General features: G+C 41.0%; 2 protein-coding genes across 4 annotated transcripts; both read left to right on the forward strand.

Moving 5' to 3' along the window:
* Nucleotides 1–616: 616 nt before the first annotated feature.
* On the forward strand, nt 617–9,312 carry ZFAND1 (zinc finger AN1-type containing 1). Of its 3 annotated transcripts, none has more exons than XM_048508294.1 (9): nt 625–743; nt 907–1,068; nt 3,174–3,216; nt 3,794–3,833; nt 4,696–4,823; nt 4,921–5,012; nt 5,871–5,992; nt 7,863–8,018; nt 8,106–9,312. In XM_048508294.1, exons 5-9 carry the CDS (start codon nt 4,717–4,719, stop codon nt 8,274–8,276), a joined length of 648 nt encoding a protein of 215 aa, XP_048364251.1. In that variant the 5' UTR covers nt 625–743; nt 907–1,068; nt 3,174–3,216; nt 3,794–3,833; nt 4,696–4,716; the 3' UTR covers nt 8,277–9,312. The 3 variants fall into 3 exon arrangements, with proteins under 3 accessions (XP_048364250.1, XP_048364251.1, XP_048364252.1); XM_048508295.1 differs by lacking the exon at nt 625–743 and adding an exon at nt 783–798; XM_048508293.1 differs by lacking the exon at nt 907–1,068 and having other exon boundaries at nt 617–743.
* A 3,959-nt stretch (nt 9,313–13,271) lies between these two features.
* IMPA1 (inositol monophosphatase 1) lies at nt 13,272–24,186 on the forward strand. Its single transcript, XM_048508044.1, has 9 exons — nt 13,272–13,406; nt 16,703–16,771; nt 16,929–17,062; nt 18,760–18,864; nt 19,112–19,157; nt 19,273–19,381; nt 19,873–19,981; nt 21,510–21,661; nt 22,157–24,186. The coding sequence occupies exons 2-9, from the start codon at nt 16,709–16,711 to the stop codon at nt 22,273–22,275; spliced, it is 837 nt and encodes a 278-aa protein (XP_048364001.1). The 5' UTR covers nt 13,272–13,406; nt 16,703–16,708; the 3' UTR covers nt 22,276–24,186.
* The last annotated feature ends 123 nt before the right edge of the window (nt 24,187–24,309 follow it).

Here is a 24,309-nt window from a genome sequence, read left to right on the forward strand (position 1 = left end):
AGCCCCTTCCACCTCCTAAGATGAAGACAGTTGTTTCTAAATTGCACGTTGGTGCACACCCAAAGGTCTGGGTTTTCCTGCAGGTCCACCTGCTCCACGGCGATGAAGGAAAGCTGGGATTTGGAGTTTTGCTTTGAGGAGGAAAGAAGTAGAGATCGCCTGACCTGGACAGCACTAAGGGCTTTTACCAAAGGATGTGATGTTTCTGGAATGGGGAGTTTGCAGATGTAAATAGTGTATTTGAACAAATTCCTTCCTAGAGCTGTCTCTGGTGAGTTCATTCATAGCAGTGATGGGATTCGAACCGGGAACTTGGCTCACCATAGCACGGTTTGGTCTTGCTGGTGAGAGTATGACTTTGCCCGCATGCTTTATCTCACATAATGCCTTTTTAAGGGTTGCAGTCCTGAGCACGTTTACCTAGAAGAGATACATACTAACTCAATCCGGATAAAAACGCACAAGACCGGGCACTTCATGCGAAAGGAAAGCTGCGCATGCTCAACCAGCTAAATTGGAGACCACTCCACGATTTTCGCAAATTCTAAACGCCCAAGCCCCGCCTCTTTGGGTGACGCCACGGTGCAGCCCGTAAGACAAACCACTGAGGATGCGGTCTTCCAGTGTCCCGGCATACCCAAACAGGAAGAGTCTGAGATGGTGGCGTGCGCGTGCGCGTTATGTCAATATGGCGGAATTGGAGATTGGGCAGCACTGTGGGGTAGAGCACTGTCAGCAGTTAGGTAAGAAGGTTGCGGGGGACACAGACTGCAGACCCTCTTCGAAGCGACGAGGAGGGTCAGTGACCAATATTAAGTAGAAACGGAAGGTCCCGATGCTTGACAAATCTTGTGTCTCGCGACAGTTCCCAAGTGGTTAATACTTCCGTTTCTCTTTTGAATGCAGGGTTCTCAGTGCGAAGGCGGTGTTCTGCTTTGAGGCTTTTACCCCGCATGTGGTTTGGCTTGCCAATGGGAACCGGAAACGAGCGTTTTAAAAACTCTTTGGTCTTCTCAGTGACTGATTTCTAAACAAGAGGAGGCGATGTGCAATTAAAGGGCGAAGCTCGTAAGGAGGGGGGAGCAGGGTGGGGAGTTGGTTTTAAATCCATGGATGGATTCCTATTACTGCTGCAGAAATAGGTTCTTTGTTTTTAACTGTGGTTGTTGTTGTTTTTTTAAGTTGACTTTGACAAATATAGGTGCTTTTGGTGTTGCCGTTATTGCAATGTTAAATCTTACTCGCTGGTTAAAGAATGGAACATGTGCTCATGGAAAGTAAACCCCCCCCCCTTTTTTTTTCATACAGTCTGTTGGGCGCTTTGAAAGCTTGCTCGAAGGTAGACCCTCTGGAACAGCATGAGGTCTGCCTTGGGAGGCGAAGTGGCAGAAATCTTGCAAGGGTGATAAGATGGTATTGGGGATCAGAGATTGAGAGCCCATTACAGTTAGGGTGTGTTGTCATAAATATATGAAAATATTTATACCCCATCTTTCTGAGAGCTCAAGATTTAGATTTAAAACATACTGAATGCAGTAATACTCCACATAAGTCCCTCCCCACATCTATAACAATAATTTTCATCAGCACTCCTTTGCATATGCTGTGCAAACTTGGACCATCCTGCTGATCCTCAGCATGTTTTCTTGTAAACTCTACTGAACCACTTTTGAACAATGCTATATGCACATTTGCTACATAGTAGGTCCTACTATGTAGTAAATGTGCATATAGCATTGTTCAAAAGTCATGATACTGGGTGAAAATCAGCGCCTCTCAGAGTGAGAGTATCACCCTGTGAGCAGGGGTCTTGGATCAGATATTAAACACAATGCTGGGATCCCTTCACTGATGGTCCAGGGGCGTTATGCTTCCTACTTTATTTTATTAAAGATGGCCTCTACCAAAGTTAGCAATAGTAAACTGGAGTGGGTTTTCTGATCTGGTATCCCAAAGAGGAAACTCTACAGCAGTCTCACAACACTTCAAAGAGAGACCATGCTTGGGGAAAAGACAAATGCGATCTCAATCCCCTACGCTCCCATCCTGAAGTAATGACAGTCTTAGCTAATTACGCTCATCTTTCTGCAAACAATAACAGGATCTGCCTTATCTTACATCAAGGGCTTCAGATCTTAAATCTTGTCCAGAATTAAGACCCAAAACATTTGCACCATCTTACTAAGTTTTTTATTCCAGTAGACCATAAACTTTGGCAAAGGAGTGACTAATACCCCTAACTCTCCCTCCTCCTTGCTGTCTTACTGATCAACCAGTCAGGTTTGAATCTTGGCACTGATACCCAGTCTGCTTTGATAAGCATCTTACTTTTCCTTCTGTCTGTTCAATTTAGGGGAATGTTTGTTCCGACTATTGAGTCCTCAACTCTGCAATGGGCTTCCACTACTGTTTATAAATTCACAACTGACAAAAGGACAGTTGGGGATCTTATTTTAATTTTTTGTTTTTTGAACATGCTGGTTGTTTTCCTTCCTCAACACTGATGTTCCATCAAGACTGGGAAATATCACCCTTCTCTAAACTCTATCCAAGCTCCCTCTCATTTCCTTCAGTTAGCTCTTATATGTTCTGCACTTATTTTACTGGTAATACTTTTATTTTATTTTTAATTTCTCAATACAGTAACAGTTTAATTAATTAACTGTTCAGTTTTTAACAACTGCTGGTTCATTTGAGAGCATTGGGATGACTGGTATACATTGGTTGTTTGATCTCAACTACCCTTTCTGGCCCTGCCTCTCTCCAAGTGATTCTGCAGCTTAAGAGGCTGAAAGTTTTTCTTGCAACTAATGCTACTGAATAAATTTGTATACAAAGATCAAAAAACCATTTGGCAAATCAAATTCTTAAGAGCTGGCAACACAGGTTGATTATCTTGATTAATGGTTTGTAGAATTAGTAAAAAAAACGCATGGGAAATTCTATGTATTAAGACTACAATCCAGTACAAAATTAGGTCTCCACATTGGATCATGGCCTAAAGCTACTTCATGTGAAGAGCAACACTTACAAATCAGAAATTGATTTGTAATGGAGATCAGTTTCCACCCAGAATTTGGTAGTTGTGTGATGTGGATGTTTGAAATATATGTATCAGTGTATATTTAACTGTTTGTCAAAACAACTAATCCCCTCTCCTTTTTTCATTTCAGATTTTCTTCCTTTTGTGTGTGATAGCTGCTCCCAAGTTTTCTGGTATGAAGTAATTAAATACTATTATTTATGAAATGTGATCACTTTTCTTGAAGCTTAATAGTAATACAGATTAAAACATTGTTACAGCCTTGAGGAATTTAAAATCAGTGGGCACAGATGTGAGGTAGCTAAGGTAACGGTAGAAAGGTAAAGTATTGGTCTATGGCAGGGGTCTTCAAACTATGGCCCTCCAGATGTTCATGGATTACAATTCCCATCAGCCCCTGCCAGCATGGCCAAGTGGTAGGACTCATGGGAATTGTAGTCTATGAACATCTGGAGGGCCATAGTTTGAAGACCCCTGGTCTGTGGAAACAAAGCTTCAGCAGGCTTGGTGATCCCAGATCAGAGAGTCACACTAGGGTCTGGAAGACTTAGTTTCAAATCCTCATTCTTTAGTGAAGCTGAAGGTGGCTTTGGATAAGCCTGGCATTGTACTGTTTTTGTGAGGGCAAAATTTGTAAAAAACAGCAACTGCTCTGATATTATTGAAGGAAGAGCAGGATAAAAATGTTCAAGGTAGTTATGTTTCACGTTCTTTCATGTTATATATCTTAACTGTTATGTAACTCTTAAGTCTTCAGCATAGAAGCCGGTCTGCTCACGGTTGTTCTGAGGTAAGTGAGCTATTCTTAACTGTATCGTAGCGTGCAACATCTCTGTAGCTCTTGGGGAGTTCAGTTCCAGTTACTCCATATGGAGTAGTTATGTAATACATTACAAGCTGTACTTGAAAGCACACCAGCTTATCTCTTTGTGAGAGATCTCATGTGTAGTCTTGCCCATGTATTGGGATCTTATGGAGAAAACGCAACATTTATAGGTTTTTGGGGGGAAGCCTGAAATTTCAGTCACGATAGCGGCCCAGAAAATTGTGCCTATTGATGGGGAAACTGTGTAGCCTTGTGGTTAACTAGTTCACACTGAGCTTTCTTCACATAATCTTGTACCCTGGGATAAAAGCGTGCATTTTAAAAGGAGCCGGTTGGCATGTGTGAGCCTGACTTGCAATATTGACATATGGGGCTTTGCTGTAATTCTAATTTAATTGTCCCACTCTGGTTTCTGTTGCTTTATATTGGTTCATTTAGTTAGAACTTTAAACTTCGTTTCTTAAGGATTCTGGTTTTACAGCTATTCTTTCCTTTGCCCATTCATTGCCATTCTACCTGAAACTATAAAAATGTATTATGGCTTCAGTACTTTAGACTGCTTATTTACTGATTTAGTTTTGCTAACTTCACTTTTTGAGGATGTATTAATTTACCTATCTCATATGGGTAAAGTCACACATGGGAAGAATTGTTAAGGGCATTTTTATTCAGAAATGGCTATAAATTGGATGTGTGTATCATTGAAGAAAATGCCAGGATTAAGCCACCAATTCAGAAATTGTGTAGATTTCAGTACAATTGCAGTGTGTATTTGTAAATAAGTCATTTCTGCACAACATATTCTTATATGGTGTTTTTGGTTTAGGTAAATTTGAAAAATGAGAACATGAAACCAGATCATCATAAATCTTTCTTGTGCACATACAAAGGTTGTGATGGGAAAGAACTTGTACCTGTACTGTGCTCGTTTTGTGAAAAGCACTTTTGCTTAAGGTGAGCAAAAGAATTAACCTTATCCCTTCAATATTCTGTCCATACATTAAGCTGCTGATTGGCCAGTGAACTTTCCCTCACCTACTGTTGTTCACAGGCACCGTCATCAGTTGGACCATGAATGTGAGAAACTGGAAATCCCTAAACCTCGCATGGCTGTCACCCAACAACTTGTTAAAAATATTGTTGGTAAGTATAGTAGAGGGGTTTTTTTTAAGTACTATTTTTCTGCAGAATCCTGTTTGGGGCTAAGCAGTGGAACAGAATACTAATCCAAAGATGGGGTACTGTATGGTTTCCGGGCTGTATGGCCGTGTTCTAGCAGCATTCTCTCCTCACGTTTCGCCTGCATCTGTGGCTGGCATCTTCAGAGGATCTGATGGTAGGAGACGCCAGCCACAGATGCAGGCGAAACGTCAGGAGAGAATGCTGCTAGAACACGGCCATACAGCCAGGAAACCATACAGCAGCCCAGTGATTCCGGCCGTGAAAGCCTTCAACAATACTAATCCAAAGATGTTAATAGGAAATATTTAGATTCAAGTCCATTGGCACCTTAGTGACCAATAGGAGTTTCAGGGTATAAGCTTTTGAGAAACTCTTGTTGGTCTCTAAGGTGCCAATGGACTCAAATTATATTTTCCCGGTGACAAAATATTACAATTTTAATGCTATAAAAATACAGAGATATCTATATCTCTGGGTAGCAATTGTTCATTTATAGCATTAAGAAATTATGGTCTTGAAAAGTCCCTTAGAATCAAATTTGTCCTTCTCCTGTATCTTGGCTGTCCCAGACATCTATTATTTTAGATTAAATGCTGTGCAGTTTTTTCTTGAGCATATAGAATAACAGCAGGCACACAGTGGTCTGACACCAAATAAAAGGTTCCATTCTGTGTATGATAGTGAATGGAGGCTGAATGTTCTCCCAATATAGTATTTACTGTGCATTTTGAAAAATTACACTCATGTATCCTTCTCTGTATAGCAACGCAAGAGAGAAATGTGATTCTTGTTAAAATTGGTACATACCATCCTCCTTAGATTCCAAGAAAGAAACCAAAGTGACAAAAAGATGCAAAGGAGCCAAGAACACTGAAACAGCAGCAAAAGTGGCGTTAATTAAACTAAAAATGCATGCATGTGGAGATAAATCCTTGCCACTGGTAAGTCATGATTGCATAATTCCAACCACATGTGTGATTTTTCCTCTGCCATATTTAATTCAACGGAGGGGTTTGCATGATTACTGTACATGGAATTAGAGCCTTAATCATTGTGGTCATTCTTTCCTGAATCCTAATACAGTCCTAATTCCCTTCTTTATTGCTGATCAGTAGAATTGTTGTTTTCCATTAGCATTTTTAAAAAGCATCATTATATATAGGTTTCCTCTTTTGCAATTTAAATATATTACTTTTCTATCCTTTGTTGTGAAGAGGACTTAGCAGGCAAGCAGAATTCACATGCCTTCAAGTAGGAAGTCTATCTTTACTAATGACCACATCTGAAGGACCTTCTCATATTTTTACTGTGCATCAACTAGCTAAATGAGTTTTTTTTCCTTTCTGAACCTCACTGAAAAAAATGACAAAGTGCTTTTGCGTAGAGATTGAAATGCAGCATATCAATTTTTATTTAAAAAGCTACCTTGAACCATAAGGAAGGATGGGGCGTAAATGTTTTTAATTTAAAAGGAATTTTTAAAAAATCGTTACTTCAGATCACTGAAGTTGTCTTGGACTTCAGGCTTCATCATAACACTCATCACTTTACAAGCGAATGGACGAATGAGCCTGGCAGGGATGCGGATGGGTCACTGAATGTCTTTAAGATGCACTTGAAGCTGCCTTATGCTGAATCAGATCCTTGGTCTGTCAAGGGCCCCTTCTGCATGGGCCAATAAACCCAGGGTAACAACGGGATAAAACCCATTTTGGGGGGAACCTGGCACCTCCCCCAGTGGGTTATTTGAGAATCACGCTATCTGTGATTCTTTGGTTGTAATGCAGATTGCAGCCACTTGCAAGCGAACAGCTGCCCCGAGAAGTGTGTTACTTGGCTGTGCTTCCCTTTTTTCCCCCAGTCCCCGCCTCTCTGCTGTGAAACTATGCAGGGGTGGTGATGTGGCTGTGAAGGTCCATGCCTGCCTGGCCCCGTAGCTGAGTAGCAGGGAAAGGTGATTGGGAAAAAAATGTACCTCCGTGCTACGGTACTACAGCAACCTGCATTATCTCTGCGGGCTGTGTTCACTGCCTGCAACCCGCTGTACTTTGCCTGTGCAGAAGGGGCCAAGGTCAGCCGTCTTCAGATGGAGGTCTTTCACATCACCTACTGCCTGATCCTTTTGTATAGAGAAGCCAAGGATTGAGATCTTTTGCATGCCAGGCAGATACTGTACCACTGAACCACAGCCCTCCTGACTACCTCTCTGCCTTATTTCCTGCCTTACTTAGGAAGAAGGTTGAATATAATATAAAATTGCTTATTGGGACACTTTGCTGGACGGTTGTTTCTCTTCAACTGAATTAATGTTAAAATTGTAGGGCTTTTCAGAAGGTGTTTTTAAAAGCAGCTTGAAACTGGAGCTGAAATGAAAGAAAACCGTGGGTTGGGTCCCAAGATCTGTTTCAGTAGCAGAGGCATTTTTTAAGCCTTTTGTATTAGCAAAAGGCTCCTTCAACCAGAGGGAAACCCCTTTGCTAGCTGCACCCAGCACAGAGTTGCTGTAAGAAGGACAAAGGTGAGGAAGAGGAAGGAAAAGGACTCGTTAAGGAAATATCTGACATAAGACCATTGACAATGAAAGACCACTGAAGCAGTGTTAAAACCATACCAATCTCCAGATTTTAATTTTTAAAAAACATTCGTAACGAGACTTCATTCCTCACTATTTCAGAACAGAATGTCTGCAAGGTGAAAAATTGTATCAGTGTAAAAGAAACAGCTCTTCTGTCATTCCTGTGGGACTAGAAATGTGTATTGTAATACAACATATTGTATTTTAATACAACATACTGGCTTCTTCTCTTGTAGACTGAGAGAATCTATTTCCAAGTATTTTTACCCAAAGGAAACAAGGAGAAAAGCAAGCCCATGTTCTTTTGCTGTAAATGGAGCATTGGCAAAGTGATTGACTCAGCAGCTTCCTTGGCAAATCTTAAAAATGATAACAATAAAACCACAGCCAAGGTAACTCAACTGAATCATATTCCTGTATTCTGTATCTTCATTTGATTTATAATGCAGTAATGCCAGGATTTCTTTTTAAATTTTCAGAAATTAAGACTTTGCCACACAGCATCTGGAGAAGCCTTACCTTTGGACCATACCTTGGCATCTTGGATTAGCAACAAAGAATGTCCACTCTATAATGGGGGAAATGTTATCTTGGAATATCTTGATAATGAAATTCAGTTTTTAGAAGATGCAAATTTGTATCTAGAATAATTGCAGGGTACATAATAATCAGATTCAATATAAAGCAAAATTCTTGGTCTGTTTAAAGCTGTATGCTATAAGGAACAGGGGGTTCATTCACAGGATTCAGTTTTAGAAACAGACATATTAAAACATAGCTTACACTATTACACAGTAGGGCAAGAGAGTGATTCGCTTGCATATGTTTATCCCCTGTTGAAAAGTATTGAGTTAACAACATCAGATGCTCTAAAAATTCTGCCTATGATAATTTATTTGCACTGCGGATTGATACACACAAATCATTACAAAAGCAGTAGCTATTTTTTGATAACCAACCGAAAAAGAAAACCTTACAGGAATTCCCATCGACACTATAGAGAAGCTGCTGTTCAGAGAAACTTCCAGAATGGTGGAGATTGTGAAATGTATACATGCAAGTTGATTTTGAAAGGTTTGCACGTCCTTGTCACCAAGATTTATTTTATCCTTTCTGCAGTAAACCTTGACATTTCTTAACACAGGCATCTTTGTGTTGAAAATTTACCTAGAAGCTAAGAAGATGTAATCAAACAAGGAACTACATTGTAACAAAGATTCTTATCCTCATCTTCATTGCCTTAAATCTTCTGCTCCAGTGGTTAGTGGTATTCTCCTAGTTAGCAGGGATAGGACCATGCACACAGCCTCCAAGAACTTTATTTTTTATCACAATTTGCAGCTACAAAGACAAAATGTGCAGTTCTTTTATTCTATCATCATACTTGAAAGCCAGCCACTCTTCAAAGCTGGAAGAAAGAACAGTGTTCTTAGACACAAGTGTATGACCTGCACAGTGAGATTGTTAGTCATAGCCATGCTAAAGAGTCTGCCAGTGCAGTCTGTTAGGGCATGCAGCAGAGGCTTTTCTGTGGTGGCCCTGGTTGTATGAAATTCCTTGCTGAAGGAAAGCTTATTAAGCATAAACTTGCTGACCGTATGCACCTTATGAAGATGAGCTTTTGGGAAAACAGGGATTTTAAACTTGTGTGTTTTATAGCTACAATACTGACATTTTACACTGGAATAGCATTTTGATTTTTTTTGCTGTTTTATCAGCATTTCAATAATGTTTTTGAAATCTGTTTTAAGCTCATGAATAATGTAAATACAGAATGACCACCCAAATTCATCTTCACTAGCAGGGGGACATGAAGTTTGTTGGTAACCTGCAGGAACTTGACTGTGAAACTCTGTTTTGCTGTCACAGCTAATCACTATTGATAGATCTGGTCTTGATTAATTTAATGCAAAAAAGTGGGGGTTAGCAGAAAAGGTGCAGAAAAGAACTGGAAACAGTTGATGAATTTAATGGCTTTTAAAAAACGATTTTCCATAGCCAGTGGCCACAAAAGGGTAGGTAGCAGAATGATTACCATCTATCAACATGTAAGCAGTTGAGCGCTAAATTGAAAAGATGGCAAAAGCATGCCCAGTTAAATGTACAGCAATCCATTTTGAGTCCTGCTGCAGAACTAAGAGTGTTGCAGCTTTGCCTTTTTTGTTGGGTGAACAATTTTCAGAAGTGTTGTCAAGCACGAAAATATAAGAAAGCAGTCCTAAGAAAAGCCAAGCTTCTGAGTTGACCATCAGACAGCCACTTGCTTTAATAACCTATGACACATTTGCGTTTCTGCTTCTTAGCTTGCTTGCATGTAGAAGCAAGGGTTAACAATTAAATGGGTCATCTTATATTCTAAATTTATATTCTAAGTTTAAATGCTTGACAGTACCCAAAACACTTGAAAGTATCAGAATTCCACAGGAGACAGAGATACACAATAATAGTTGCTGAAATGTCATCTGTTGCAAAGATTTTATGAAACTGCTGCAGCAGTTTATCTCTTGCTATGTTGCAGTACAGTGAGAATTCTTCCTCGAGCCACCTGGTGGGACTGACTTCTCCTTGTGTACTGATATGCAAAAAAATTCTTAAGACTGTTCTCTGTCTTTTTTGGTCTTGTATCTGATGTAGAAGCACCTCTTAAAACTATCAATTTAATTAAAAGGCAACGCATTCCTGTTCCATATCAAAACCAATAGTCCAAAGTTATGCCCCTGTGGAATATTCAGAGTTGAATTTCCATAGAATGTTTGGTATAACCACATGACTGCCAGAACTCCTGAGGCCTTTTGATATCAGAGGCAACCAACCATTTTCAGTTTGAACCTAATGCAATTGTCATAGTTTTCATTGTGACCATGCATGGAAAAGGTTGATGGCACTCCAAGGCCCCTTCCGCACATGCAAAATAATGCGTTTTCAAACCACTTTCACAACTGTTTGCAAGTGGATTTTGCTATTCCACACAGCTTCAAAGAGCACTGAAAGCAGTTTGAAAGTGCATTATTTTTCATGTGCGGAATGAGCCCAAGTTTGCATGTCATATTTTTTAAACACAGAAACTTAGATCAACTTAATAAAGATTTAGCATTGAAACATTTTAAAATGAGTCCAAGGCACGTGACAAACCTGTAACTCATCTCCATGAGGACTGGAAGAACTTGGTCCTGCTCAGGAAAGAAATGTCAGTAAGCATCTGTTTCTTTTAGGGAGATGTTAAAATGACTTGCATATATGTGTTACTGCAGAGCTACCTTGAACCAACCTTGCTGTGGGATGGATGTGTTTGCTTAGCAAAAATCCAAGACTGTTTATTGACATTTCAGCAGAGGAAAGTTAACTTTTCAAAATATTTTTAGTTACTCCATCTTTTGACTCAGGGCTGCTCACAAGCATTTAAACAGATGTAAACATGTGTCTACATCAGGGGTAGGGAACCTGCGGCTCTCCAGATGTTCAGGAACTACAATTCCCATCAGCCCCTGCCAGCATGGCCAATTGGCCATGCTGATAGGGGCTGATGGGAATTGTAGTTCCTGAACATCTGGAGAGCCGCAGGTTCCCTACCCCTGGTCTACATGTTTCCGCACTCTTACATTCCTGCTGGGTGACCTTGGGCTAGTCACAATTCTTTGGAACTCTCTCAGCCCCACCTACCTCACAAGGTGTCTGTTGTGAGGAGAGGAAGGGAAAGGAGCTTGTAAGCCACCTTGAGTCTCCTTACAGGAGAGATAGGTGGGGTTTAAATCCAAACTTTGCAACAGGCAACAAGGTGCCTGTTGTTGGGCAGGGAGGGAATGCGATTGGTAGCTGCTCTGAGACTCTTTACAGTTGAGAAAAGCAGGGTACAAATCCAAACGCTGCTTCTTCTGCAGTCAAAGCTCTGCTCACAACCCAAATTCAATCCCAACAAAGATCAGTTTCAGATAAGCTGATCAAAGTTGACTGAGTCTTCCATCTTTCTAATGTTGGTAAAACGAGTACCCAGCTTGCTGGGGTAAAGCGTAGATGGTTGGGGGAAACCAAGTCTGCCTGGTAAACATTGTGATGTGATCACCCCATGGGTCAGTAATGACTCAGTGCTTGCAAAGAGGACTATCTTTGCCTTTAAGCACTAGAATGTCTTGTAAATCTGAACTGTAATCCATCATACTTAGCTATCCACAGATGTGGTGTTACCGCTGCTGCTTGGGTAACAATAAGTGATTTCAGCTCAGCAACGTAATGAGGCACAGGAAGCCGGTGTTCTTCAAAGTAAAGGATTTTATTTGGAGGTAATGGTCACAGCTTGGGCAGGAGAATCACGCCCTTGCAACCAAGTGCAAGAACTTTTATTCACAGACTTCAAAAGGGGCAAAGGGGCTGGTAGAAAGGGGAGGGGGGCAGGTCCCTTACCGAAGACCAATAAAGAAACATCAATACAAAAGAAAGATACAGCTACAACTTTTGTGAATGGGATCACGAAATCACGCTGTCAAGCGTCTTCCCGCAAAATCTCACAATGGTGCTGAAGGGAGAGCAGATAAGATCTATTCAGAGAATCTAGGTGGGCTCGCTACCGCACCCAGTTATCTACTTTATCAGATGGCTGTTTCCTTCAGTTATGTCCTGAGGCCCCACGCCTCATCTCTGCAACTAAGGAAAGTTCAAGTTGTCCAATGGTGGTCCCTGCACGTCTTCCAATGGCTGGGACCTCTGGGTGCTGCATTCAGATTTAAGTTGCAAATCCAAAGGGGGTCTTTTGTCTTCACCAAGGAGTTGGCTGGGTGTTGGTCTAAGCTGCATTCCAGAGCCAACTTCCTTGTCCCTCAATATCAGCCTCTACAGGCTACTGCTTTTACTGACAAATGCAAATATCAAAATAACATTTCTAAACTTAAATATTAGGGGAAATAATACAGTACAAGCACATAAGAATCTCCTAAATTGAAAATAACAAAACCTTAAGCTAACTGGAGAACCTAGTCAACCTAAAATCCTAAACAGCCGACTAATCATACATTCGACTCAAAAGGGGCTGAAGAGCAAGAGGGAAACCATATAACATGGGCATAATCATATGTTTATGTTCTTTGCAAGCATTATGGAGGCTTCTGAACCACACAGGTCTCTGTGTCCTGACATGGAGCCAGTGTAGTCGTGAACTTGACTCAGGAATTTGGTTATTTTCCTGGGCGGTAACAGTGGCTTGCCCTCACCCACAAAGCATGCACTCTCTTTTCTGGATCTTTTCTTTAAACTAGTTTCCCTTTATAACACCTCTCCTCGCCTTTGGTGATTAGAAAGCAATCAGCCAACAGACTCCCGTGCATTTGATGAAGTCAACCGTGGTTTACAAAATCTCATGCCAAGGTGAATGTTGTTAGCCTTTGAAGCAGTTCTGGACTCCTTGTGAAGAAGAAACTGCCCCTTTTATCATTCAACGTTTACGAATTACTTTCAGCCAGGAAATACGGACCTACCAGCTCCATCCTCATGTCCTTTTTGTTCCATCCCTGTCACCTCTGCGCCTTACCAACCACAACGACACCAGAGGGCGCGCGAGATCCAAAAGAACGCGAGCGATCGCTTAGTTCCCTTCAAGAATACAGTCACAAGAATGACAATAGACTAGATGGCGCCTGCGCAGTGGAGCCGTTGAGGCTGTCATGTGCCAGACTTTGAACCTAGCTTTGATAGTACGGTGGCCCGGAGGTCAGAGTCTACTGATGATGCTGTGAGGGCTGAGCGTTTCTCTTTAGCTCGCAGGTGGTGGTCCTCTTTTCCTCGCTTCGCCGGTAAGTTTCCGCTTTGGGAGACCCGCCGTCGAAGTAGAGGGGCTAAGAGTGTTGTTGCCACGGAGGAATTGGTGGGTTTGCAAAAGGAGGAGGTTGGGATAACCTTCGCTGGGTGATGGAACAAACCGGAGAGGCACAGAGGGCAGGCGAACCGAAAGGGCCGCGCCCCTCCATCCCTGATGCAGGCTGGAGGGAGAGGGGCTGCTTCCGGCTCCTCCTGGCCGGCCGTGATCCTCCAAGCCTGGGCTGGTGCCGCTCTCAGCATGCATGTATTGCATACCTTTGCATTTTGTCCCGTGCTTGTAGGAGAATTCTTATTATTGGTTATTATGTTTTGGACTGCAAGTAACAATCGCCCGCTTGATTCTTGTGGGTTGGAAGCGGTCCTCTGAAACGTCTCCTTTCTTCCAGACATTTTTGCCTGGAGAAGGGCCAATCCCTCCCTGGCAGCCTGTGCCCGCAAAGGGTTGGCACTTGGAAGGTTGTTATGTGTGGACAGGGAGCGGCAAGCCGCATCTGATCATCTCTTTCCTTGAAAAGCCAAGTTGCCTGCAGACCTCTGCAACATAATCTTCCTATTGTAATTAGGGAAGTTTGTTCAGCAGCTGCCCAGCAACATCATGCAACATATTGCGAAGGGTGCAGTGCACACTTACAAAACGATTTGCAGTTTGTGTCCACTTTTATTTCCCCGTTGAAATTTGAAGAAGCTAAAAAATGGCAAACAAATCTTATCCGGCGCAGAAACAACGTTCTTTTTAAAGGTGCAATCCTCCTGATACTTGGGTTGCCAGCTAGGTGGGGGAAAACATCATGGCCTGCTTCTGTACTTATCAGCAGTTTGGTATTCAGTGGGTGAAGCTTTTCATGGCATGGAGCTACAAGTTATCATCTGATGTTATTGAAGGATTTCAGAGACAGGATGTAAAGTTCTCTAAATCTCAATGACTGTTTAAAGCAGGGGTAGGGAACCTGCGGCTCTCCAGATTTTCAGGAACTACAATTCCCATCAGCTCCTACCAGCATGGCCAATTGGCCATGCTGACAGAGGCTGATGGGAATTGTAGTTCCTGAACATCTGGAGAGCCGCAGGTTCCCTACCCCTGGTTTAAAGGTTTGCTGCTGTCAGTGATTGTTATCTATATGCAAAATGCACTTGCAAAATAAGGTGAAGATAGTATGGATGTTGATGGCATTACAGCAGTGAAGACTTAAATACAGAAGGCAGGGTCTTGTACAAGTTCCTTTTAAATCTTAGCTCAGTTGAAAGTTCTTGAGACATCCATCCTGGTTTCCTTAGAAACCTCCCATTTTTCCTCCTCATTGGAACTGTTTTAAATTGTGCCTTCAACATTTCACTTTTAAGAAACTCTATCCATCATGCACTTCCTTCTCTTTTAGTATTCTTAACCTCAGGATCACAGCCATTAGTTCTGTAAGTTTGCTGAAATCAGCTTTTTTAAAGTCTAGAATGCATGTCTGACTATGCTTGGCATCCCCTTTCCACTGTATAACAAACTCTAAGAGAACATGTTTACTCCCACCAAAGGATGCTACCACTTCCACCCCATTAACCAGGTCATCATTGTTGGTTAGGAGCAGATCTAAAATAGTCAGTCACCTTGTTGCCTCTTCCACCTTCTGGACCATGAAATTGTCTGAAAGGCAAGTGTAGAATTTTTGGACCTTATAGTCTTGGCAGAGTTTGACTCCCAGCAAATACCAGAATAATTGAAATCTCCTTTCCTTTCTGAAAGTTTGTTCCAGGAAGGCATTATCCAACTTTTCACTCTGGCCCCTCCCGCACATGCAAAATAATGTGTTTTCAAACCACTTTCACAACTGTTTGCAAGTGGATTTTGCTATTCCGCACAGCTTCAAAGAGCACTGAAAGCAGTTTGAAAGTGCATTATTCTGCATGTGCGGAATGAGCCTCTGACTTGGGTATCTGTAATTGACCTGGACTATGAGACCACTGTTATTTCTCTTTCCTTAATTTTTACCCAGATGCTCTCAATCTGGCTGCCAGGATTTAAGTCATGGACCTGCTCACAGGTGTAATCATCCCTGACGTATAATGGTACTCTCCTCCTTTCCTAGTTGATCTATTTCTCAGAAATAAATTATACCCCTCAATTATTATGTTCCAATCACGAGACTCAACCCATCAGGTGAAATGGATAAATGTTAGGGTTGGGGGTCACCACAACATGAGGAACTGTATTAAAGGGTTGTGGCATTAGGAAGGTTGAGAACCACTGATATAATGTTTGAGGTGGTCTGGGGAGGCAGAGATGGCTGAGGTTAGTTCTGCCTAAGCACTTCCTTGTAAGTAAACGTGTTCAGGAGTGTAATGCAAACCTTATACAGCTAATTTATTATGTTCTGTGACTATTGGGACAGTTTGACCAATTCAGTTTGTACTTTCATAGAAACATTTCCCTGGTTAAAGAGATTTAATGGTGCGGTTGCATGCTACTTCCACTGGCCTCATATGCCAGCCACGTAGTAGTTTTCCCATTTGCGCACTTGAAGAATATTTGCAGCCTGGCTGTGCGAATGCACCAAGGGCTACTAGACTGAGATGATTGATTTGATGGATTTGAAAATATCATTATACAAGGCTCTCTTGAATTAGACCTCTTAGACTGTGTTCAGCTGTTAACTGTTAAGTTTGAAGTTGTTCTGTTACATCTGATTACTGCAGGCCAGGCTTGTCTTTGCGAGGCATTGGAATCCAAAAAGTGCCTGACCCTTTTGGAGTGGGTCAATAAAGTAAATGATATTTTCTTATTGGTTAAAGTAACTTTGCTACCGAGAAGATAGTGTGTGCAACAGCTGGGAGAGACTCAGCAGGCAATTGATCATATTGATAATTGATCATATCAAAATTTATGTGTAATTTTTATTTTCTACTATTTTAAGGATACAGTTTTGACTATGAATAAGTGTTAAAATGTGCAAAAAATAATATTTGCAGCTCGGCTCTCTGGCTGGCTGTCCCCTCCCCCCCCCCCACCACCCCCCAGCTCAGTGTTACTCATCCCCACATAAGTATGCATAAGGGTGCTGTATTGAAACAGTTCTGAAACAAAAACTCAACTTAGGAAAAGTAGTTAAAGCACTAGTAAGACAAAGTAGTATTTTGTCTGGAATTAATCTGATTTATACATTGCATATGTCCACAGGAAGAAACTAAACTACCAAATTTGTCAACATTATATTACATAATCATTGTTTTGTAGTGTATATGATATTTTACTTCTGTGCATTGTAAAATATGTACTTTTCTCTAGGAAACAATGGCTGATCCTTGGCAAGAATGCATGGATTACGCAGTTACTTTAGCAAGAAAAGCTGGAGAGGTAAGAATTATGTACCTTTCGAAAGGAAAGGTTTGAGTAAAGCCGTCATTTCAATATCTATATAGTCTTCCTGGAAAGTGCATTATGTTTTTGTCTGCATTGTTAAAGGCCACATTACCTGCTCCTTTCTGAAAAGTCACTTAGAATTTATTTGCAGATAATCTGTGAGGCACTGAAGAAGGAAATAGCTGTCATGGTTAAAAGCTCTCCTGCAGATCTGGTGACGGTCACTGATCAGAGAGTGGAAAACATGATTATTTCTTCTATAAAAGAAAAATATCCTTCTCACAGGTACAGAATATTCTGGAACATCAAGTTTTATTATCAGTGAGATGCATCTGAGAAGCATGAATTATTGTGAAAGATGTGCAGAATAACACATTGAAAGCAACATCTTTAAAATTGCACTCACAAAGTGTTCTAGTGTGCTGCTTACAAACCATTTTCCTACAAATACATTCTAGAAATAATCTCCTGGGGTGATATAGCAAACAATCTCTTCTACTCCTCTGGGCTGCTTTTGTTACCTTTGCTGATGTTCTTCACGACACAAAAAGTTTATATTTTGATTTTGTAGCTTTCCCCTATTGGTTTTTTTAATTTCCTTTGGTATAATTATATGGAAAAGTTTGCATAATTGCCATTCATTTTACACTTCATATCAGTCAGAAGAAGCACAAAGTGTCAAACAGAAAGGGTGGGTGCAATAGCTAGAAGACACTGAGACTTTTATAGCAGCCAGTACACAGATTTCCCAATTTTCAAAAAGAAAGGCTGGCCTTGATTGTTTGCAGATGCAAATAGTTTGAACCATATAAATGTAAGTAATGGTTTAATTACTGAACAATATATTCTGTATCTGTAACGATGCAAGAACCCTTCCTTCCTTCCTTCCTTCCTTCCTTCCTTCCTTCCTTCCTTCCTTCCTTCCTTGTTCTCTCTCTCTCTCACACACACTCTCTCTCTCTCTCTCTCTCTCTCTCTCGGGGAAAAGGAAGAGAGGATTTCTTTTTTACAGAAACAGAGTAAAGACTAGTTCTGCAACACAGTTCTCAGGCACATGTGTGATGAGTGTTGTTTAAGATCAGAAATGGTCATGTTAAAAAAGAGCAAATCAAGGCAAGAAGTAGCCGGGTGAGACACACCTCTGAGCAGTCAGGCGTCTGAAGCTGTGAAACTGTTTTCTTCCTGCCCAAGTTCTGTGTTCTGATCTGTTTGACTCAGGGCTCCATTGTTAGCGCTGCTGTCTGTTAGACTAGAGGCTTGCCCACATGCTTGAATTCACCTGGCAAAAAAGCCAAATTGCTGTCCCTTGGTGCCACAATTTTGTTGGATAGAGCTTGAAAAAAAGTGGACATATATGCACTATTTGGACAAAAACTCAATCCATACTGTCAAGAGGACTCTGGTACTGGGTGGGAACGGTATGGTATAGTGGTTAAGAGCGTCAGACTCTAATCTGGAGAACTGGGTTTGATTTCCCACTCCTGCACATGCAGCTGCTGGACCTGCAGTGAATACCCTTCCCTTGTTTCTCTTCCCTAAGAATGCAAATATAGAGGTCAGCTCCCATTTTATAAAGATCAGCCAGATTCACAAGGTTTTTTTGGAAGCCTTGACTTTCCTGCCTTTGGCTAGTTATCACAGGAGGTGCACATGACATAGCCTAGTTTTAAAATCTCATTGTCTTGTGGCAGAGCCCATGTAGGATTCCAAACAACAACCAACAGTGTACAGTAAGAAAATTTTAGCAAATTTATTCGGGCGGTATAGGCCTGTTGAATTAATCTTTACATTCTCACAGCATGACTTTACATCTCCATGGCATATGAGAAATGTATATGTGCTGGATGAATGCTGGTTGTTGGAGTTGGATTTAAATGTTTGGAGATCTGAACAGTTCGTATGAAAGAAGCTTGTGTGTTACACATACTTCCAGACAAAGTATCTTAAACTCTGTCTTTTTTTAAAAAAATTGTTAATTCTAGTTTTATTGGCGAAGAATCCGTTGCAGCTGGTGCAGGGAGTATTTTAACTGATAATCCCACTTGGATTATTGACCCCATTGACGGAACTACTAACTTTGTTCACAGGTATGTTTCTGCAACTGCCTCTACATTTCTTGGGGCAACAATGTTTGCTTATCTTATTTTGCTAAATCAAAGCAAGAGTTTAGGGTTGTGTTGTGGAATGATCTTGTTTTCTTGACTTGTTCTTAGTATGGAGGAGCTATTTAAAGTTTTGTCTCAGTTGCAAAAATTCCATAATTGACAATACCTGTATCTTTTTTCTTACAAATTCAAGAACATAGCATGTGCAGTATACTTATCTCTTTTTCAGGTTTCCCTTTGTAGCAGTTTCCATTGGCTTTGTAGTAAGTAAAAAGGTAACTACTTGTATTATTTTAATATTCAATCTAAAAAAAATGCCATCCCAATTTATTGCCAGAATTTATCCCTGTGTGTTTATGAAAAACACTAAAACTTTGCATTTCCTTGCAGATGGAATTTGGAGTTGTATTTAGCTGTGTAGAAGACAAGATGTATACTGCTAGGAAAGGGAAAGGTGCATTTTGCAATGGACAGAAACTTCATGTATCACAACAACAAGGTGAGGCTTCTATTTTGTGTTTATTGTTGTTTTATAAAATGTAGAAAGAGGTTTGACAGAATAATGGATGCAAAGAGACAGGTTTGGATAAAATACATTTCAGATTTAGCTGGAATCCAGCTAATGACTTCAGTTGATGGTGGCTATCAACCAGGGAAGTGTGGGATTTCTAGAGAAGCGTGCCATTGGCAGGACTAATTTTTTCTCTTAACACTGAGTAGTTAGTAATAATTAAAACACACAACACAATTACATGTTTTTAGTCTTTGTTTTAATAATTGGTTCAGAATGAAGTTGAAAAATCTGAGCTGAAGGGCAGGTGTCAGCTACATGACTCTCTACACAGTGAGCATCAGGGTCTGATAGGCAAAACTAGTTTTTCTTGGCTTAATGCTGGTAAGAAATGGCTTGTGTGATCAAAACAACTAGCAAAAAGCACATCAAAATTAAAGATACAGTTGTTACCTTTATTTTTGCCATTTTCCCCCTAGATATTACAAAAGCACTCATAGTGTCTGAATTGGGATCCAACCGTGAACCAGAGGTTTTAAAAACTATTCTTTCTAATATGCAAAAGCTTCTCAGCATTCCGATACATGGGTATGTCATTTAAAAAAAATATTTTTTAAAAAAATCTTAATAATGCCATCTTACATACTGTTAGACCTTTCTAAGCCCACTGAACTCAAGGAACTGTGTTTAGGAGAGCACAACAAGTTGCTTCTTAACAAACAGGTTTTCCCCCTGAATGGCACTGAAAGGTATTGCCCAGGGCATAAAAGAATGGCCCCCACCCATGCATTCAAGGACTCAAAGAGAAATCTTTCCAGTTTCAGTATAGTGGAACCTTGGTTTTCACCGCTAATCCGTCCGGCGACGGGCAGCAAAACCCGAAAATGGTCTGCTCCAAGGTACGCCATTTGCGCAACGCAAACGGTGCACCAGAGATATTCAAAAGTCACCACAGAAGCCAAGGCAACCGCCAATCTCCGAGGCGACCAAACGGCCGGGGGCAACCAGCGAAGACCGAAACCGTCGATCTCCGAGGGCAACGAAGACCGAAGTTTGACTGTATACAGTTTGTAGGAGCAAAGGGAGCATTTTGTGCTTGGGCCAGAACAGGAACTATGGCATAATGTGAGGTTGTTAGCCCTTTGTAAGTTGCCTCCAAGAATGGTTTTTGATTGCGAGAATAGGATAGAAATACTTTGCTGAAAATAAGTCACGTGCCCCCTATCTTCAAAGGGGGAAATCAAGATTCAGCTGACATAGTGACCCCATAGGATTTTCAAGACAAGAAATGTTCAGAGGTGGTTTGCCATTACCTGCCTTTATGTCATGCCTTTGGGGTTCCTTGGAGGTCTCCCATACTTGGAGATCTCCAAATACTTGCCAGCTTCAAGGATGACAGCAAGTGGCTGGCCCGAGGTCACCCAGCAAGTTTGCAGGGCAGAGCAGGGATTCAGACCTGGGTTTCCCAGATTCTAGTCCGACATCTTAACCACTACACCATGCTGGCTTTTCAAGGTATGGAGGGATTTACACAGGGACAAAGAATAGAATATGTGGGATAGGAGTAGCAGAGAGGACATTGCTGCAGGGACTTTATAGGTTGTCAATGTTTTGAATGTGTTTCTATTTTCATTTGGCAGCAGGTTTCTTGTTGACAGCATGATTAGACCCTTCTCTCAAAGTCCTTTTTTCATGTATGACAATGGCATTCTAAAAATAAAATTTAAGATTGTATTGTCAGTATATTAATATTTTATGATTTTCAAAAATGAATGATTTCACTACTCTGATTGCTGCTGTGACTGATAATATGCTCATCAGCAGTTGGAATCAGATGTCTGTTTCCATCAAATTTAGGAACCTCTGCTAAAGGAGACGAGTTGTTTTGTTTTTGTCCTATTACCAAGTCCTACTGCCGATTTTCAGTTCATTCCTGTCCCCAAACAAAGGATTCCCAGGGACTCATAGGGCTACTGGGTGTTTGTGTCTTAATTCACTGGCAGAGTTTGACTGAGACAACTTTGAATCACTTTTCATATCAGTATGCCAGATGACCTGCACAGGTATAGTAATGCACAACCCAAGGTTCTCCAGCGATCTATTTTCTCTGTTTTAGGATCAGAGCAGTTGGGACAGCAGCTGTAAATATGTGTCTGGTGGCAACAGGAGGAGCAGATGCCTATTATGAGATGGGGATTCATTGTTGGGATATGGCAGGAGCTGGAGTCATTATTACTGAAGCTGGTGGAGTTCTGCTTGACATTTCAGGTAAAACGTGACAAACATAAAAATTAAAGGACACCTATTTACAAATCTTATAAATAGTTAACTACATTTTGTTCCAATAGTTCAACTGGCTGTTGGACTTGTGCAAGGTCTCAACCCATTTTAAACACTTTGTAACTCCGTCTTCCAGTGTTCGCCAGCATCCACTTTAAACCCTCCCCCAATTTTTATTTTTTTTGCAGACCTAGGGAGTCCTCCGATTCTGCTGAAAAATCTGTTGGGAGTTAGTCTGCCCTTATCTGTAGATTTAAATCTATCTGTAGATTTAAATATTCTCAGGCAAGGAGCTCTACTCTAGGTACATTTATGCCATTAAAACAGTGCCATAATAGCACTATAAAACATACAGCCGGATTACAGAATTAGAGATTGTGCACCATAGTGGGTATAACAGAACAATATGCTTCAAACAGTGCAACAGAGCTTTCGTAGAACCAAAGGCCATAAATCAATTTTTCTTTTTCTGTTCTCCCCCAGGTGGACCATTTGATCTCATGTCAAGAAGAATCATTGCAGCAAACAGCCAAGTTCTAGCAGAGAGGATAGCCAAAGAGATTCAGAGTATCCCTTTTCAAAGGGATGATGCAGCACATTAAACGTCACCCTTTCACTCTACCTTTGACAGGCCGTTGGTCTGTGTCTATAAAAATAGCTTTCATTGAAAAGGACACAGTTTTGCACTTGAGTAGAGTAGCAGATGAATATTAGTTTGGTCTTAACATTTCAAAGCCTCGTACTTGAATTCCTCTTTCTTCTCCTCTCCCCACAAGCTCCACACATATCCTGGTTTTTATCTGTTGTTCAGTTTAGAAAGCATTTAAAACTATCACTGAGTGAATATTGTGAATATTTGTGAAGCTCTCAAGAAGTGGGGTGGATTCATCTGCTGGGTTTTCATACATAATATGTATAGTGTGTATGTGATTAATAGCTATTAAGAGACACTTCATTTCCAGACAGTGTTCTAGAACTTATAGCAGTGCATAAAAGAGAATATTAAAAAAATTGGTCAAAAATATCTTAAGTACAGGTTGCTGGTCCACTCTGATACACTCTGTGTAGTAGTAAAGCCAGATAGACATTTCCTCAGTAAAAAAATGGCCCCAACTCTGAACTTTACTAATAGAAACAGAGATGCGAGGGAGAGTAATAGCAGTGGAGAATTGGCCTGTAGGTGGCAGAAGTGCTTAGCTCTTTTCTTGCCCAGGGATTCTTCCCTGCAAATACCTGTTCTTTTTTCCCTTCCCATCCTCTCAGCTGTCTTAGCTCAAGCTGTCTTATTCTGTTTTGAAGATCAGCTGGGAATTAAACTCTTGCCTGCCAAGTTTTCTTGGAAGAAATGTCCTTTGCATTACCCAAGTTCTGCATGCACCAGCTTTGTTGATTTTTCCCACATTCCTGGGAATATTTATTTGTTTTATATAGTACTCTGATTATTGATACACGCCCATTTTAATGGTCCTCAGTGTACAAAGAGACACCATAATGCCACAGTTGAAGGCAAGGCCCTTCCAAAGTCAAGCACTTTGAAATCAATGAGAGTAAAATGCCAGAGCAGAACATATGCTAACATCTCTCCATTGAAATCAACAAGACTAAAAATTGCCTAACTCTGGCCAGAGCGTAACTGCCGTTGGTTTTATTTGCAGCATTTATCCTTTTGGGGAGGTTTTTTGTTCCTTCATAGTGGCTCAGAAGTGTTTCTAAGAGGAGTTGGAAAGGAGTAGTAAATTGTTTAGACCAGAGGTTTCCAACTCTGGCTCCCCAGATGTTCATGGACTATGATTCCCATCAGCCCCTGCCAGCATGGCCATGGACATAAAAAGAAAAACAAAAAGAGAATGCCATTGCTGATTTACCAGTGTGGAAATATTTAGCTTTGTTGGCTTTGTACTGCAGAATTGCAGCATCAGATGGTTTATCAAAAGATCCCCTTTCCCCAATGTCTGATTTTGATGAGCTGGGGCAAATTGGTGGGGTGGGCTACAAATATTGGGTTGGATCTCCAGAGTGTTTACATGGACAGAAGGATTTCCACCTACAGAGAGTGGCTTTCTCATCTCTTGCTGCAGGGGGCGCCTGTCCTCAAGGAACAGTATTTGAGAATGCAGGCAGGGGTAGTCAGAAGATCACTGTGGGTAGAAACCCTCCTTTCCACAGAAACGGTCTGATGGATCCAAACATTTGTGCCCACATTTGTGAGCTACAGCTGTGATTTGAGCTCAGGCCATGACGGATTGCTGTATTGTGTTTAAGGTGCCGCAACAGTCTTCTGTTTGTTTTCTAGATACATACTGTACATGGATATCTTGTTTGCTGTAAAATAATGATTTATACCATTGAATTATACACTGGAGAGATGACTGGAGAGCTTTGCAGTATTCAATAAAATTGAGTTGAATCATATACTATATATATTTAGTCTGGTGCTGCCATCAGGATGCTTTCAGTGTCCCACATGCAGCCATATCCTTGTCACAAACCAGCTTGTGTTATTATGATTCCTCTAGGGCAGGGGTAGGGAACCTGCGGCTCTCCAGATGTTCAGGAACTACAATTCCCATCAGCCTCTGTCAGCATGGCCAATTGGCCATGCTGGTAGGGGCTGATGGGAATTGTAGTTCCTGAAC

Source organism: Sphaerodactylus townsendi, linkage group LG09 (assembly GCF_021028975.2).
Source record: "Sphaerodactylus townsendi isolate TG3544 linkage group LG09, MPM_Stown_v2.3, whole genome shotgun sequence".
Lineage (NCBI taxonomy): Eukaryota > Metazoa > Chordata > Lepidosauria > Squamata > Sphaerodactylidae > Sphaerodactylus > Sphaerodactylus townsendi.

Excerpts from the sequence above, each read along its gene's own strand:
- ZFAND1 (XM_048508293.1), top strand. The coding sequence starts at position 689 with ATGGCGGAATTGGAGATTGGGCAGCACTGTGGGGTAGAGCACTGTCAG. Across the intron at positions 3,834-4,695 it reads CTGCTCACGGTTGTTCTGAG|GTAAATTTGAAAAATGAGAA; the intron begins GTAAGTGAGCTA and ends TTTTTGGTTTAG. Across the intron at positions 5,013-5,870 it reads ACTTGTTAAAAATATTGTTG|ATTCCAAGAAAGAAACCAAA; the intron begins GTAAGTATAGTA and ends CATCCTCCTTAG.
- IMPA1 (XM_048508044.1), top strand. The coding sequence starts at position 16,709 with ATGGCTGATCCTTGGCAAGAATGCATGGATTACGCAGTTACTTTAGCA. Across the intron at positions 17,063-18,759 it reads GAAAAATATCCTTCTCACAG|TTTTATTGGCGAAGAATCCG; the intron begins GTACAGAATATT and ends TGTTAATTCTAG. Across the intron at positions 19,382-19,872 it reads TCATGTATCACAACAACAAG|ATATTACAAAAGCACTCATA; the intron begins GTGAGGCTTCTA and ends TTTTCCCCCTAG.